Source organism: Olea europaea, unplaced genomic scaffold (assembly GCF_002742605.1).
Source record: "Olea europaea var. sylvestris unplaced genomic scaffold, O_europaea_v1 scaffold2131, whole genome shotgun sequence".
NCBI classification, from domain to species: Eukaryota; Viridiplantae; Streptophyta; class Magnoliopsida; order Lamiales; family Oleaceae; genus Olea; species Olea europaea.
In genome coordinates, this window is record NW_019239275.1 from 121,752 (window position 1) to 136,101 (window position 14,350).

At 34.6% G+C, this 14,350-nt stretch overlaps 1 protein-coding gene across 2 annotated transcripts; it reads right to left on the minus strand.

Moving 5' to 3' along the window:
* Positions 1-1,552: 1,552 nt before the first annotated feature.
* On the minus strand, positions 1,553-10,902 carry LOC111380371 (histidine kinase 4). 2 transcript variants are annotated; one of them, XM_023003910.1, is made up of 12 exons: positions 10,773-10,902; positions 9,763-10,173; positions 9,310-9,543; positions 9,044-9,213; positions 5,822-6,040; positions 5,538-5,724; positions 5,400-5,451; positions 5,083-5,312; positions 4,776-4,874; positions 3,803-4,509; positions 3,039-3,536; positions 1,553-2,151 (listed from the first exon to the last, which is right to left on the minus strand). In XM_023003910.1, exons 2-12 carry the CDS (start codon positions 10,090-10,092, stop codon positions 1,854-1,856), a joined length of 3,024 nt encoding a protein of 1,007 aa, XP_022859678.1. In that variant the 5' UTR covers positions 10,093-10,173; positions 10,773-10,902; the 3' UTR covers positions 1,553-1,853. The 2 variants fall into 2 exon arrangements, with proteins under 2 accessions (XP_022859678.1, XP_022859677.1); XM_023003909.1 differs by having other exon boundaries at positions 9,763-10,845.
* Between the last annotated feature and the right edge of the window lie 3,448 nt (positions 10,903-14,350).

Sequence of the window (14,350 nt, forward strand, 5' to 3'; positions counted from 1 at the left end):
CTATAGGTGTAGAATAATTTTCACGAAAATTATACAAATTGACACTTGGCACATTATCATTGCAAGATGACAAAAAATAAAAATAAAAAAGGGAAGCTTGGCAACACCTGTATAGATTCTATTTGTTTTTTCTTATACTTGCGAAATAATTCATAGATAGTAGTGATGAATGTTGGCGTCCAAAAACATTGATAAACAAGTTTCGAGAGCGAATCTTCTTCAAACGAACGGAGAGAATGTTGTCATCAAATACTTTGACCCAATCAACGATTTAGAATTGAATGAATAATATCACCTTTTCATTTCGAAATTAGCATCTGAGCATAAATTATTTTTGTTGTGAATCTCATAAAATATGTAACTAAAATAAAAATTTGACCAATTGAAAAATTAATAATAAACTAGCACTAAAACAATTGTGCATGCAATCAAAGTTACTACCACCCAACCCCCATGAAAACATAACCCAGTGACACAAAGGACGGGAGTGAGGTAGGCTTAACCTTTCTGGCAGCCGCCGTGTGAATGTTCAATTCCTGAGATATGAAATTAAACTCTTTGTGGGCACTAGTATACGAGCATACTTTTGTTTCTTGATATGTTGGGACACATCACACGATTTACCTCCCTCACGATACTCTAGGAACGGGGCGATAAGAGCCTTCAAGATTGGGGTTCAACCTATAAAGTTACTACCACCCAAAAAAAGGAAAAAAATAAAAATAAAATGTTACTAACAATATCTCACAATACTAGATTTGACCAATTGAAAAATTAATAATAAACTAGCACTAAAACAATTGTGCATGCAATCAAAGTTACTACCACCCAACCCCCATGAAAACATAACCCAGTGACACAAAGGACGGGAGTGAGGTAGGCTTAACCTTTCTGGCAGCCGCCGTGTGAATGTTCGATTCCTGAGATATGAAATTAAACTCTTTGTGGGCACTAGTATACGAGCATACTTTTGTTTCTTGATATGTTGGGACACATCACACGATTTACCTCCCTCACGATACTCTAGGAACGGGGCGATAAGAGCTTTCAAGATTGGGGTTCAACCTATAAAGTTACTACCACCCAAAAAAAGGAAAAAAATAAAAATAAAATGTTACTAACAATATCTCACAATACTAGATTTGATCAATTGAAAAATTAATAATAAACTAGCACTAAAACAATTGTGCATGCAATCAAAGTTATTACCACCCAACCCCCCGGAACATAACCCAGTGATGCAAAGGACGAGAGTGAGGTAGGCTTAACCTTTCTGGCAGCCGCCGTATGAATGTTCGATTCCTGAGATATGAAATTAAACTCTTTGTGGGCACTAATATACGAGCATACTTTTGTTTCCTGATCTGTTGGGACACATCACACGATTTACCTTTCTCACGATACTCTAGGGACGGGGCGATAAGAGCCTTCAAGATTGGGGTTCAACCTATAAAGTTACTACCACCCAAAAAAAGGAAAAAAATAAAAATAAAATGTTACTAACAATATCTCACAATACTAGATTTGGCCTAAAGAATTAAAGTCCGCAACAGTTTCGCAATAAAATTATAGACCTCTCATGAAATAAATATAGGAATCAAGAAATCAGAAAGCATTACAATAGCAAGTCTGACTGAAAATTCTATAAAACAATACCATATTCTACATATTCGGCCTCTTTCCCTTTTTAATTTACAACAATAAGCGGGGAGATGGTAACCAAGTGAACTTGGTTAGACATCGTGTTCAAACCACAGCCACGAAAGAATATCCACAGCTTTCCTTACCGGACGACACCAGCAGAATTTGAAAAATTGCTGGTTTCCAGTTTAATCCAATAACGCAGTTTTGACTTAGAAGAGTTCAGTCCCTCTGGTTTGGGAATCTTGCAACGAGTCTGAGACGGGCTTGGATTCAAAGAACTTAGCAACGGCCTGATAGAGATTCTCCTCTTCGAATGGTTTGGACACATACCCATCCATCCCACATTTAAGACATTTGTCTAAGGTTGCATGGATAACATCGGCTGTCATCGCCAATATTGGCATATGCCACACACCATTTCTCGCAATTCCTTCAATGGTGCATCCTCCATTTATCTGTTCATTTGCAATACTCTCCATTTGCCTAATCCGTCGAGTTGCCTCAAAACTGCAATCATTGGAAGGAGCAAATATTAGTCTCTTCTCTAAAGAAGTTTAAAGACCACTTAGTCATAAACCAACCGGGATTCTAGTGGACCTGAAAAACAGTGCAGCTGAATATTTTAACAATCTCTTTGATAGAAGAAGATCATGTTTCTCACAAACTACAAGGAAGCTGCCTGTGTTGGAATAAAGACTCGGTCCAGTTATTCAAATCACAAGGAAATTTTCTGTAAATTCAGATATTTCCCTTCTCTCTCTCTCTTTCTTTCTTTTTTTTTTTTTTTGCATCAAAAAATTTATCCAGTAACATAGACTACTGGTGATAGCAGGACAGTAACAGATATGCAAATTGTTCTTGCCAGGTTAAGAGACTATAAATTACAAATAGATGCTACTGATCATCAATACACATAACGGCAGGGTCCTAAATTTCAAGCCACCTCACACACATTTACTGTGAGGGGAATGGGTGGCAGATTGGTTTGCTAATGAAACAATGCACATGACAGTCAGGAATTGGAAGTTGGGAAAGCAGCAGAAGTGCTAGGCTTATTACAACAATATAGGTCCAGATTCCTATATTGGACTAAGTAGTGAATTGATTTTTTTTTTTTTTGTAAATTCTTGGAATGGTTGCAGTCCACCGAACTTTATGTTTTTACTTTTATCTCCTCTCCTCTTCATGAAATTTTGGAGATAATGTGATACTTTCCCCTCCCTACTGTACTCATTTATCAAATAAAGTTAGAGGTAATACAAAATTACAGAGAGGAAAATTGGAATCATTAGCTCTATCCTTTCAAGATGAAATATAAATCAACTTGTGATCTTCAAAAGAAACATCTACATTATGTACCAGGTATCAATTCCAGAAAAGTTTTAAGAACATACCCATCCATTTCGGGCATCTGAATATCCATGAAGCAGGCATCGAAACTGTGTGGTAGCTCAAGCCACTTAAGAGCTTCTTCACCACTTTTAGCACACTCTACATCAGCCCCAAACTTTTTGAGTGCACCAGCAGCAACTCTGCGGTTCACTATATTATCATCAACCACCAATATCTTCTTGCTACAGAGCAGGCTACGGAGGAAAGTTGATTTGCACACTTTGTGCTGTGGCTTACGACCCATTCCCAACGCCTGCTGAAGGCATGCAGCCACCATACTCGCTCTTAAAGGTTTCATGATCACAGTATCTGCAAAGTCAGCTGCCTTGGCTTTGTCAAGCTCAGAACTGGTAATATTGGTTGCAAGAAGGATCATCTTCGGCAACTTATAAGAGTGGCCATTTTTTCTCCAGTCTGATAGCTGCAAATTAACACCATCATCCTTGCCAGATATCCATGAATCTTTCTCAACCAGAATCAAATCTGGCAGCCTTTCAGTTCTGCATATATATATTTAAATTCAATACAGCTTTTTATATAATTAGCAGACATTCATTTGTTTTAGATGTTAATTGTGGATAAAATTTTGAACTACAAGCAAGCAAAACCAAGTCAAAATGGAATAATACTGTGAAAAACTCTAGTCATGCTTCATGGCTAAATAGTTTTGGTAGAGATCACCCACAGGTCTAGCATGAAGCTTTAAACAAAAGTAATTTGAAGTTAAAAAACCACAGTAGCAAGAAAGGAAAATAAAAATGCTTACTTAGATACCAGGGAAACATTTTTATCAGATGCAGAAATTGCTGTCATGCTTCTAACAGCTTCAACCTGAATACCAAGCCTGTTGAGGTGATACCTTGTGACAGCTGCTCTAACTGGTTTTCCATCAAATACAATAGCTTTCAACCCTTTAAAAGCCATTGGAAGATCATCAGATACAGTTTTTTTCAGATCCCCAACTGCATTTTTCTCACATCTTTGGAAGTCAACAGTGAACAAAAATGTGCTTCCAACATGAAGACGGCTAATGAAGTTTATATGACCACCCATTAGCTCAACAAGACACTTACTAATGCTCAACCCTATACCTGTTCCCCCATAATGTCTAGATGTTGAACTGTCAGCTTGCATAAATGGCGTGAAAACCCGTTTCTGTGCATGTTCTGGAATCCCAATTCCAGTATCTTCAACACACAGCATCAGCGTGACATTCTGATGAGTATTATCATTCATTGCTTTGCTGGCAGCATCATACCGGAAGTCATCATCGGTAATCAAATGCTTAAAGGTATCCCAGCTGTTTCGGTCATCAGCAGCCTGATAACCACTCAAAGTTTGAAACTGATGACTGCTAGATTGTCCTAAACATTCAGATACTCCATTCAAACATTTTTCAGTTCTGACATCCATCATAGCTTTTGCTTGTTCAGCCAAATGGACTTGAACAAATATATGTCCTCGCTCAGTAAACTGTCAAGAAATAAATCATAAGTATGTTGATGTTCATAGAACTACTAAAAAAAATTTGGGTTTGATAGCCATCAAGAACTTCCTATCCCAGTCGGAAGGATGGGAGTTGAAATCTTTATGAATCTAATTGAGGGATGATATGCAGTGCAATTTGAGTGGGAGAAAGGCCGTCCCCCCACCCCTCTCTCTGAGTAAAAGAAACGCAGAAAAGCTTGAGATGGGTTCTTTTAACATCTGAAGTATAGCAAGCATTGAAATTCACTTACTTTGACAGAGTTGCCCACAAGATTTGTAATCACTTGTCTGAATCTTCCTGGATCCCCAATAACAATTTCAGGGACTTTATCAGAAACAAATACTGCCAACTGTCCAATGAATTGCATAGTGTTGTATTAGGAAGTTCGAATCAATTTTTCCAGTAGCATCAATGTCATTTATTACAAAGCCACAGAAGAGTGAACAGGAAGTCATGGAAACACAAAGTTAGAACACGAAGGAAGCAAGCATGAAGTATTTTCAGCACTTCCACTTGGAAGCTATGTTAAGAAGATGTTAGAGCTTTTCAGGCCTTACCTCAATACCCTTATTCCTGCACTTCTCAGAAAACAAGGATAGAACATCATCCAGAATGGATCGAAGGTCAAAAGGGACTGCCTCAAGTTCTAGCTTGCCCGCTTCAATCTTCGCCCTGTCAAGCACTTCATTTATCAATGTTATCAGTGACTTCCCACAAGCTTGAGCAGTCTGAGCATAGTCCCTTTGTGGGGAACTCAGTTCTGTATCTAGTAGCAGAGCTAGCATTCCTGCAATCACTTGTCATTAACAAAATCAATATTCACATCCCAGCCCAATTTAATAGATAAGATCATTCAAAAGACACTTTGACGTACCAAGGATGCCATTCATGGGAGTTCTTATTTCATGGGAAACAGTCGCTAGAAACTGGCATGGGAAAAGAGATGAAATTCAGGTCATAAAGTAACAGCAGTAGTTGCATAATGGACGGTGAACACATTTGCGTGACATACCTGGGATTTGGCTACATCAGCAGCTTCAGCTCTGACCTTTAATTTTTGCATTTTATGGAAGTCGTCTTCAACTTTAACAATGTGAATCGCTGCGCCATATATCATATACCCAACCAAAAAGCCAATCACAAAGACGAAAAATGCTGTTGTCAGTGCTGTCCACGACGGGGGAGCCTTTTGAAGATACCTAAGTGGGCATACAAATTGGTCTCGCAGTCTCAGTATGTATGCCTAACAGAATATATGTCACTAAAAATAGATGCTCAATGGCTCAATGCTCCTACCTACACATCATCTCATGTTTGCGGAAGGGGTCTCCAAAATCAAGCCTGCTCACATGCGTAAGGGACATGTCACCCTCTTGAGACTGGTGCCCATACATGATTAAGGGATCAGAATAGTTGGTAATGTCATACACGGTAACCACTATTGCCTGGTTACCAGCAAGTTGCCCTAGTAGATTTTCAACAAGGGATTCAATATCAAAGGCTCCACCAAGGTAACTGTTTACAATGAGCATAATTTAGCACACGAATTTTCAGCAAAAGCATAGAAATTAAATAAAAAACAAAGTGAGCCTAGTGTTCTACTTCAATTTTTTGTATTTTATAATCCTTTAAGTACTTCCAAATGTTCATTCAGTAAACATTAAAACAGTCTCCCACACGTGTAATGATCTCAGAATCACAAGAAATAATAATACTGCAATTAAAGTAGAAAACACGAAATTACCATTAAGAATAATATGCAATATGCATTCAACAGAAGATTATTGACACTAGCCAACTAACATTGTTCAATAGGATGGCAGAGTTCATCTCTAGACAGTGTAAACATGCTTTAAAGAAGAAAAATATTACCATCTAAAGAGGCTCTTAAGGAAGAAAATATTAAGTATAATATCTCTTTTTAGAAATCCACAAATGAAACATCAATGTTTTAATCTTCTTTTTGATGATCTCATTGATGAAAATAGAAGAGAACAATATACGAACCAAGAACCATGAGTATGCAGAGGTTGAGATGTAAAGTCAAAGCCACATTTTCCCTAGTGGCCAATAATTAGTAAAGAGAAAATGTCTTCGTAACCAATACTAGTTTCCTCACAATCATAAGAGGGAATTCTCAACTTTTTACCCTAGACTTTACCAAGTCTATGAAACAATAAACAGAAGAATAAGCAACCATATCTGACCAACTTTCCTACTAATATTTTAACCTCCAAACATGGAAACATCAATTACAGCAAGTGTTGTACTCACTTCTTTTCAAGCATCCACTCCCATATCATTCTTTTATTTCTCTGCACTGAAAGTATCTCCAGGCCGATTGTTTTAAATTTCAGTTTAACTCAATTTTATAAATATCTCAACTGTGATACTGTTTATCATAAAAATAAAATGAAACGAGATGTAAAGTTAAGTGGACATGCAGTCCACACGTATGTGCAATGTGCATGCAGAATTATAAAAGAGAAGATGGTGATTGTATGAGCTCTGGTCTTGCATAGAGTTAAAATATAAAGCAGAGGGGTCAAAGAGTAGCTCCAAAATGTTGTTTCATGATTCATATCATGTTTTCCTTTTACATAATTATTAACATATTTTATTTTATTTTATTTTTTACATAATTTATTCCTCCGTTGCAATTGAATCATTTTCTTCAAAAATTGGTTTAGGTTCATTGATTAAGGAGCCTTTCCATGGTGCGTCATTGTATCTTGTGGCGGGCTATTAAATGAGCTCAAATAGTCTGGGACTAAATCTTGGAATTGTTCCATAATGATCAAACTGAATGACGAGCCTATATGTAATGTAATTCCTTATCACTTTGGAGGAAGCTTGTAGATTCAAGCATATGAGAAGAATGACAACCTAGCTGATCAAGAAAGAAATAGCACTTTGTGCAGTAGAATATCAAGGTAAGCAACAAGCAGATGGACAATGTCCTGGTTTCAGAAGAGGTCCAGCATTACAAGTTGTAAATGGTATTCACATAAAACTTCTGTTGCTTAAACCACTACAACAGATATTGCATTGAGGTATGGCAAGCAATGGTAGACTAATGATGTTCTTGACAGAGAAACTTTGTGGTGGTTAGATTTATTTAGTAGGCAAGTCAAACGTGTTCTTTCATTTTGATATTATTATGCTATTCCTACAAAACTGAATCCTTAAATAAAAGTTGAAACTACAAGCTTCATTTGTCCCAGAAGACCAGTAAAGCTCTGTTGACTTACAAATGCTGCAGTTGAAACCTAAAAATCATTTTTATTGAGTTTGAAAATGGTAGGTATTGAAGCGATGAAGGGGATGGTAATGTATTGAAGTTTCAGAATTTCAGTTCCATGCTTCTATTTCTCAAATACTCCACATCAAGGAAAATAGGTCAGCAGGAACGTGATGCGGGATCAATACCAAAAATGTGCAGCTTCTAGTACATGATAAATTGTAAGTACAGTCAAGGAAATGAACAGTGGTCTTAAGCTGAATGTTAGTTAATGCCATTGCTTGGCTGCTAATGCTGATCGCTTTCACTAAAATTTTTATTTAAGGTTGGTGATTATGGGAGATTATCTATAAATGAAGGGGATGGTAATGTATTGAAGTTTCAGAATTTCAGTTCCATGCTTCTATTTCTCAAATACTCCACATCAAGGAAAATAGGTCAGCAGGAACGTGATGCGGGATCAATACCAAAAATGTGCAGCTTCTAGTACATGATAAATTGTAAGTACAGTCAAGGAAATGAACAGTGGTCTTAAGCTGAATGTTAGTTAATGCCATTGCTTGGCTGCTAATGCTGATCGCTTTCACTAAAATTTTTATTTAAGGTTGGTGATTATGGGAGATTATCTATAAATAAGGAAAAATAAGAACTCCTATGTGAGATCTGGTATAATGAAGTAGATATTTTAATGCGGAGTATATCATTAAAAGTTTTAAATGAAATAACATTGAAATTGCAGATCTATGGTTAACACAAATACATGCAATTTTCAAGGTGGAACAGGAACATGATGCATCCTATGTTTAAATAATTATTTTACCACAAAATAACTGCAAAAGAACTAGGTTATATGGGATCCAGAAAAACTTAAGTAGTGGACAACCAAAATGTGTAACAAGCTTTAAAAACTGTCTCTTCCTTACGAAGTGAAAATGAACCGCTCCCCACCCCCTCTTTTTTTGTATGTAGATTTTAACTAAGTCCTCCTGAAACTGATTTTTATTTGAGGAGCAAACTTAACGTATTCATGAGCAACATTTTCCAAAATTTTTATTGGAACAAAGTTGCATCATAGATAGAAATCCACGTTTCTCAATCTCATCCCCTAGAAACTCTTCAAAAGCAATTGATTGACTAGGTTGACTTGATAACTTTTTAACTAATATACGTTAATTTCGGTAAGAAAGATAATCGTATAAACCTGGAGAACAGATATGAAATGCCCAAAAGTCAAGTTGTGCATATACAGATGTTAACTGACATTGCCAAAGGCTTACCCTGCAGTTGATTTGATGCGATCTTTCACAGTTGGGTTTGGAGGAAGATTTGATTTATAAACAGGGAAGGTCAAAACAACCCCAAGATGATGAGAACCTAACAACCTGAAGGGGCTCGTAAGAACTGCCTTACCAGTTATCCGTGCCCTCAATATGTTTTCACCATCCTCCTGCATCAGCCAGAATAATTTACGCAATCAATACACAGTTGAAAAGTTACATTTATAAATATTTAATTCACTTCAACGTTGAATTAATTTAGTTACCTCCCCAGACATCATATCAAGTGATTCAATATAGGACACAGTTTCTTGAGAGAATATCACTGGAGCATACTCATCCTTGGTAGGTGAAGGTTCTCTTTCCATCGTTCTTATTGTCCACCCATGTTGCTTCTCGAATTCTTCCCTTTCTGAATTTACAACTCTCTCTGCATATGCCACCCCACTCAGCAATGGCCTCTCAAAAGCAGTTCTCGCAGTGTATTCAGCAAAAGTTTGCTGCATTTTACATCGTGATGATAAACATTTACAAATGTCCAAAATTCAGAAAGTAATAAAAAAGCAGAACATCAATAAGGAAACAGAATACCAAAGAAACCACATCTAAGTTTTCAACAGAAATATAGGGACTCCATAGCATAAACAAGAAAAGAGCTTACTCAAATTCATAAATTTTTCAACATAAACAATGAAAATTCGAGAATAAGCAAAAAATACCTGATCAATTGCTGATGGGTTCTTGAGATAATGGAAAGTGGAAACGAGGATGGCGAGGGCGTGCACGTGGTTAACACTAACACCGAATTGATCCTGCAACATTCTAGCCCTTTGGTCACACATGCTCACAAGCACTTCCTTCCTCCTCTCCTTGTACTCATCGTCCATGTAATCATAAATTTGTGCACTAAAAATCAACATTAGCATTATCCAAAGTGCCAAGATTCTTGGGTTTGAAACTTTGTGGATGATTGAATACTTTCTCTTTGTGCCCAGTTGTTCATTCACCCTCAGAGCCACCATATGGTGGTTTTGCCTTTTCTCAGTCATTCTACAAACTATATCTTCTTCTTCCTTTCTCAGCAGTCTGCTTCTTCTTCTTCTTGTTTCTCCCACTTTGACATCCGACCGCTAAAAGAAACCAAAACCCCCAAGAAAATATATGTATACACCCATTAATTTTCAGACTTATATCTGAGCAACACAAATAATAGGGTTCTCTTCAAATCAATGTACTTCTATGATTACAACATTGTTTTTTGTCACTCAAATAATTTACACAAAGAGGGAAGACCGGCCTTCCAAAAAAAATCTTTTTAATCCCCATCAAAGTAATTCTGTCTAAAAAAAGAGTAAGTTTTTTCACACCTCCATGATGGGAGAAACAAGCATGGCCTTGTTGCAGACCTCAAAAGATGAAACAAAGCCCGAACTCCAAAGAAAAATTACTATCTTTTTACCTCTCTCTTTCTCAAAGACTATCCTCCGGCTGCTAATATACTTTAAAAAGGGGTGTGCTACTAAACAATGAAAAACACCACCAACAATTCAATCATGTACAGATTTTGTGTGCAAAGCTCAAGAGTACCAGACAGAGGAGCACGTTCACTGCCCTGCTCCTCTAAAAAATAATTATATCCCACAAACTCAAACACGCCAAAAAGTTCAATTTTTGACCACAACACACACAGAAAGAGTGGTATAATAACTACATAAAGAAAAAAACCAACCTGTTTGTGGTTCAATGAACTGTTATAAATTGATCTATCTTGCTTTTATTCCTCTATTTTTTTTTTTTTCTTTTCTGTAATGTTGGTGATAATAATATTAAATTATTGTTATATGAATATAGCATGTGAAAAGATTTCTCGTACAGATTACTTTTTAAAGCAAACTGAATCGAATTTGAGGATTTTGCAGACACGCTTTTGTCCCCTGGTTTAACTCTATTAGTAATTTCCCTTTCTTTTTCCTTTGTGCACAAACTATTTAGAAAATCCATTTGGACCTTTTTTTTTTCCTTCTCTGAGTCATTATTCCTGTCTTTATGTAACTACTATAATGTCTTTCTTGAACTTGCATTTAAAATAAAGCTTGATAAGTTCTTTGAAAATGGAGTTTCGGATTCTTTTAACGCTAAATTACTAAAATTCATTCAAAAATCTCCAACCTTCTATAAGTGTGATAGTCACGTATGCACGTTAGAAAATCCTTACCTAACAAAAAATATATTTATTTAGATGATAAATATTCATGCAACGCGCACACGTGATCTCTATCTGGAAGTGTAAAATTATCAAAATATGTATTTCTTTTTTTTTTTTTTAAACCAACTAGTAAATGTTCAAATTACACTAGGCCCCTGTTTGGTTAAGCAACAAATCATACTTTTGTGTAGATTTTGATAAAATCTAATAATTTGAAATGAATATATGAGTTGTAACCAATAAAAGTTTTGATTCTGTATCAATGAATAATATGTGACCTATAAAAAAGTTTATTCGTGATCAGAAAATAATATATGACCTATAAATTTTTTTATTTGTGATCGATGAAAAAACTGTGACCTACAAAACTTTTGCATTGTGATCGTAAAACAAATTTGTGATATAAAATTTTTGATTTGTGACTAAAAAATAATAAATTAATAATTAAATTGTTAATTCGTGACCAAATTGTATAGATCTGTGACCTAAATATATTAAATTAATTAAATGATTAATTAAATAATTAAATCATAAATAAATTTTAATAAAATTTTGATTTTTGAATTTTGAAACTTTTTTTTTTTGAATTTTGAAATATACCAATCTTAGAGCATGTTTGAGAGTGATTTTTTCCTCAAAAAATTTGATTTTTTTATCGTTATTTCACTAATCCAACTGTTATATTTGACTTCTTCTCTCACATGTGGACCCACTTTTCTCCTAACGGTCAAAAAAATAATTTTCAAAATCACTCTCAAATAGGGTCTTAATCTCTCACTTATGAAAATTTTCATATAATTTATATAGAATGGCATGGGCCAAGATGGGCCATGGATCTAAATCGAGTCAAATCAAATTGATTTCAAATAGAATTTTTAATAACATTGACGTCTGAAAACGGAATGAAACTGAATTATTAAATTCAATTATAGAGGTTACCTTTGGCATTATTTTGAACAAAAATTTTAATTGTTTTTAGATCGAAAGATTTTGATTTCTAATAGAAATTGAGTGTGACATTTTAATTGAAAAGAAACAGCAAATCACTTTCTAAAATACTTTCTAACATGGAACCTTAATTAAATCTAACGAATTAAATCATAATAATAAGAACTAGATGTTAATTTTTGCTCCGTTTGGCTCTCATTAAATTAAATTTCATTTTTCTCTCCGATTTTTAATCACACAATCTTTCATAAAATAATATTACACGCAAAAAAAAAAAATCTTTCTTTTTAAATCACTCATTTAAAAAAAAAAAATTATTCCACCCATTTTAATTTGAAAAAATGGGGCCAGTGGCTTAAAGAAGTTCCTATAAGCATATTGTAAGTTTAACTAAAGATTTTGCATTTGAAAAAGCAAATTTATAATCTGAGATATTTAATTAAAAATTGATGGATCCTCACATCTAGCCCTCATTTTTCACAAAATAATTTTACACGTAATTTTTAAAAAAATATATTTTTAAATTACACATTCTCCAAAAATATAAATACATTTTCCTTCAAAAAAATGGAGGTTAAACAGGGGCTTAATAAAAATAATGTTATTCGTAATGAGAATTACCTAGGGCTGGATAAAACTTCTAAACTAGATATGAATCGAACCAAGCGATCCAATTCGATTCTTCTTAAGTTATACATCCAAATGGATATCAGAATAAGGATGTGTTTGATTATATTTATTTTTCATGAAAAATATTAGTTTTTCACCCAAATTTCTACTTAAAGTGTTTGATTGTTATTTTTTCTAAGGAAATCATTTTCTAACTTTTGAAAATATGTCTAATTTTCCTTATTTTTAAGGAAAACATTTTTCTTGGGTAGAGGTGGTTTTTATTTTCCACAAAAGATGGAAAATATTTTCTTTTCTAGGTGATATTTTCCATGTCAATCAAACACACTCTTAAATGAATTTCTTAAGCATTCTGTTTCTATATCAGTTATATTTTATATCGAGTCCATTGTGGTTATTCTTGATATGCCTTATTAGGTAATAAGTACTGATTTTTTGTTTTTTACTTTCAGGAAAAAGAGTCACTTTACGCATCTTCCGTTAAATTTGAGAGCTTGATAAAACAGGTGCTTTCTTAGTGCTTGTTTGTTACAGATTAAAAATCAATTAAAATCAAAATTTTGACCGTTATTTCACTATTCTAACCGTCATTTTTGAATTTTTTTCTCACGGATAGGATCCAATTTATCTCTAATGGTCAAAAAAATCAATTATCAAAATTCTTACCAAACAAGCTCTTAAGATATTCGGTTCGTATCTCAATGAAGCCAACCCCATAATTTCCTTGTCAAAACCTTAACTTGCGACATAATGGATGATGATTAGCCATTGGAACATTACCAAGAAGATGAAGCTTTTGAAACTAGATCCGGTGCTGATATTTATCACTTGATTTTGATTTTGATTTTGGAAGGTTTTGGATGTTACCACTCCCAGATGTGGACCTAGATGTATTGTGGGGTTAAAAATTAAAATGTAATTTTTTTAAAGCAAAATAACATTAATGAAAATAAGTCAATACACTGCTATAATTATCAGTTATGCTATGTGTACAATTGGGGTTTACAACCTCGATTGACAATTAGACACATGGGAGGGGAGCCTACGCTGAATAAAAAAATCGTTAATCCCCCTTTTTGTGAGTGCATTGTCAATCAGGATTATCGTACAAGAAAAATAATTCTATAATTATAGCTTATGAGTTTCATAATTTTTTTATCCTTGACCAAATGACTGATACTTCCATCATTTCAGACTTAATTTTAACGACTAGTATTCTTGGTTTCAAATACATGATTGAAGACAATGGTTGGAGCGTTTTTAGAATGTAAAGATGCCTTAACAGCTTCAAAGTCTGAGAGACAATAAACCATTGATTCCCTTTTTTCTAAAAATTAAAAATTAATTGAATTGGTTAAAAAGAAACATTAATCGTGTCTTACGAGGATAGTTCAGGACGGTCGGTTTGCAAATTACATTCATAGGTCCGGCCGCGCTGTCGTATTGTCTCATATTAATTGCGTTCGGTCATTGGCCTTGTTTGTTAATTAAATAACAAGAATACCCTCTCTGGTTTCCAAATA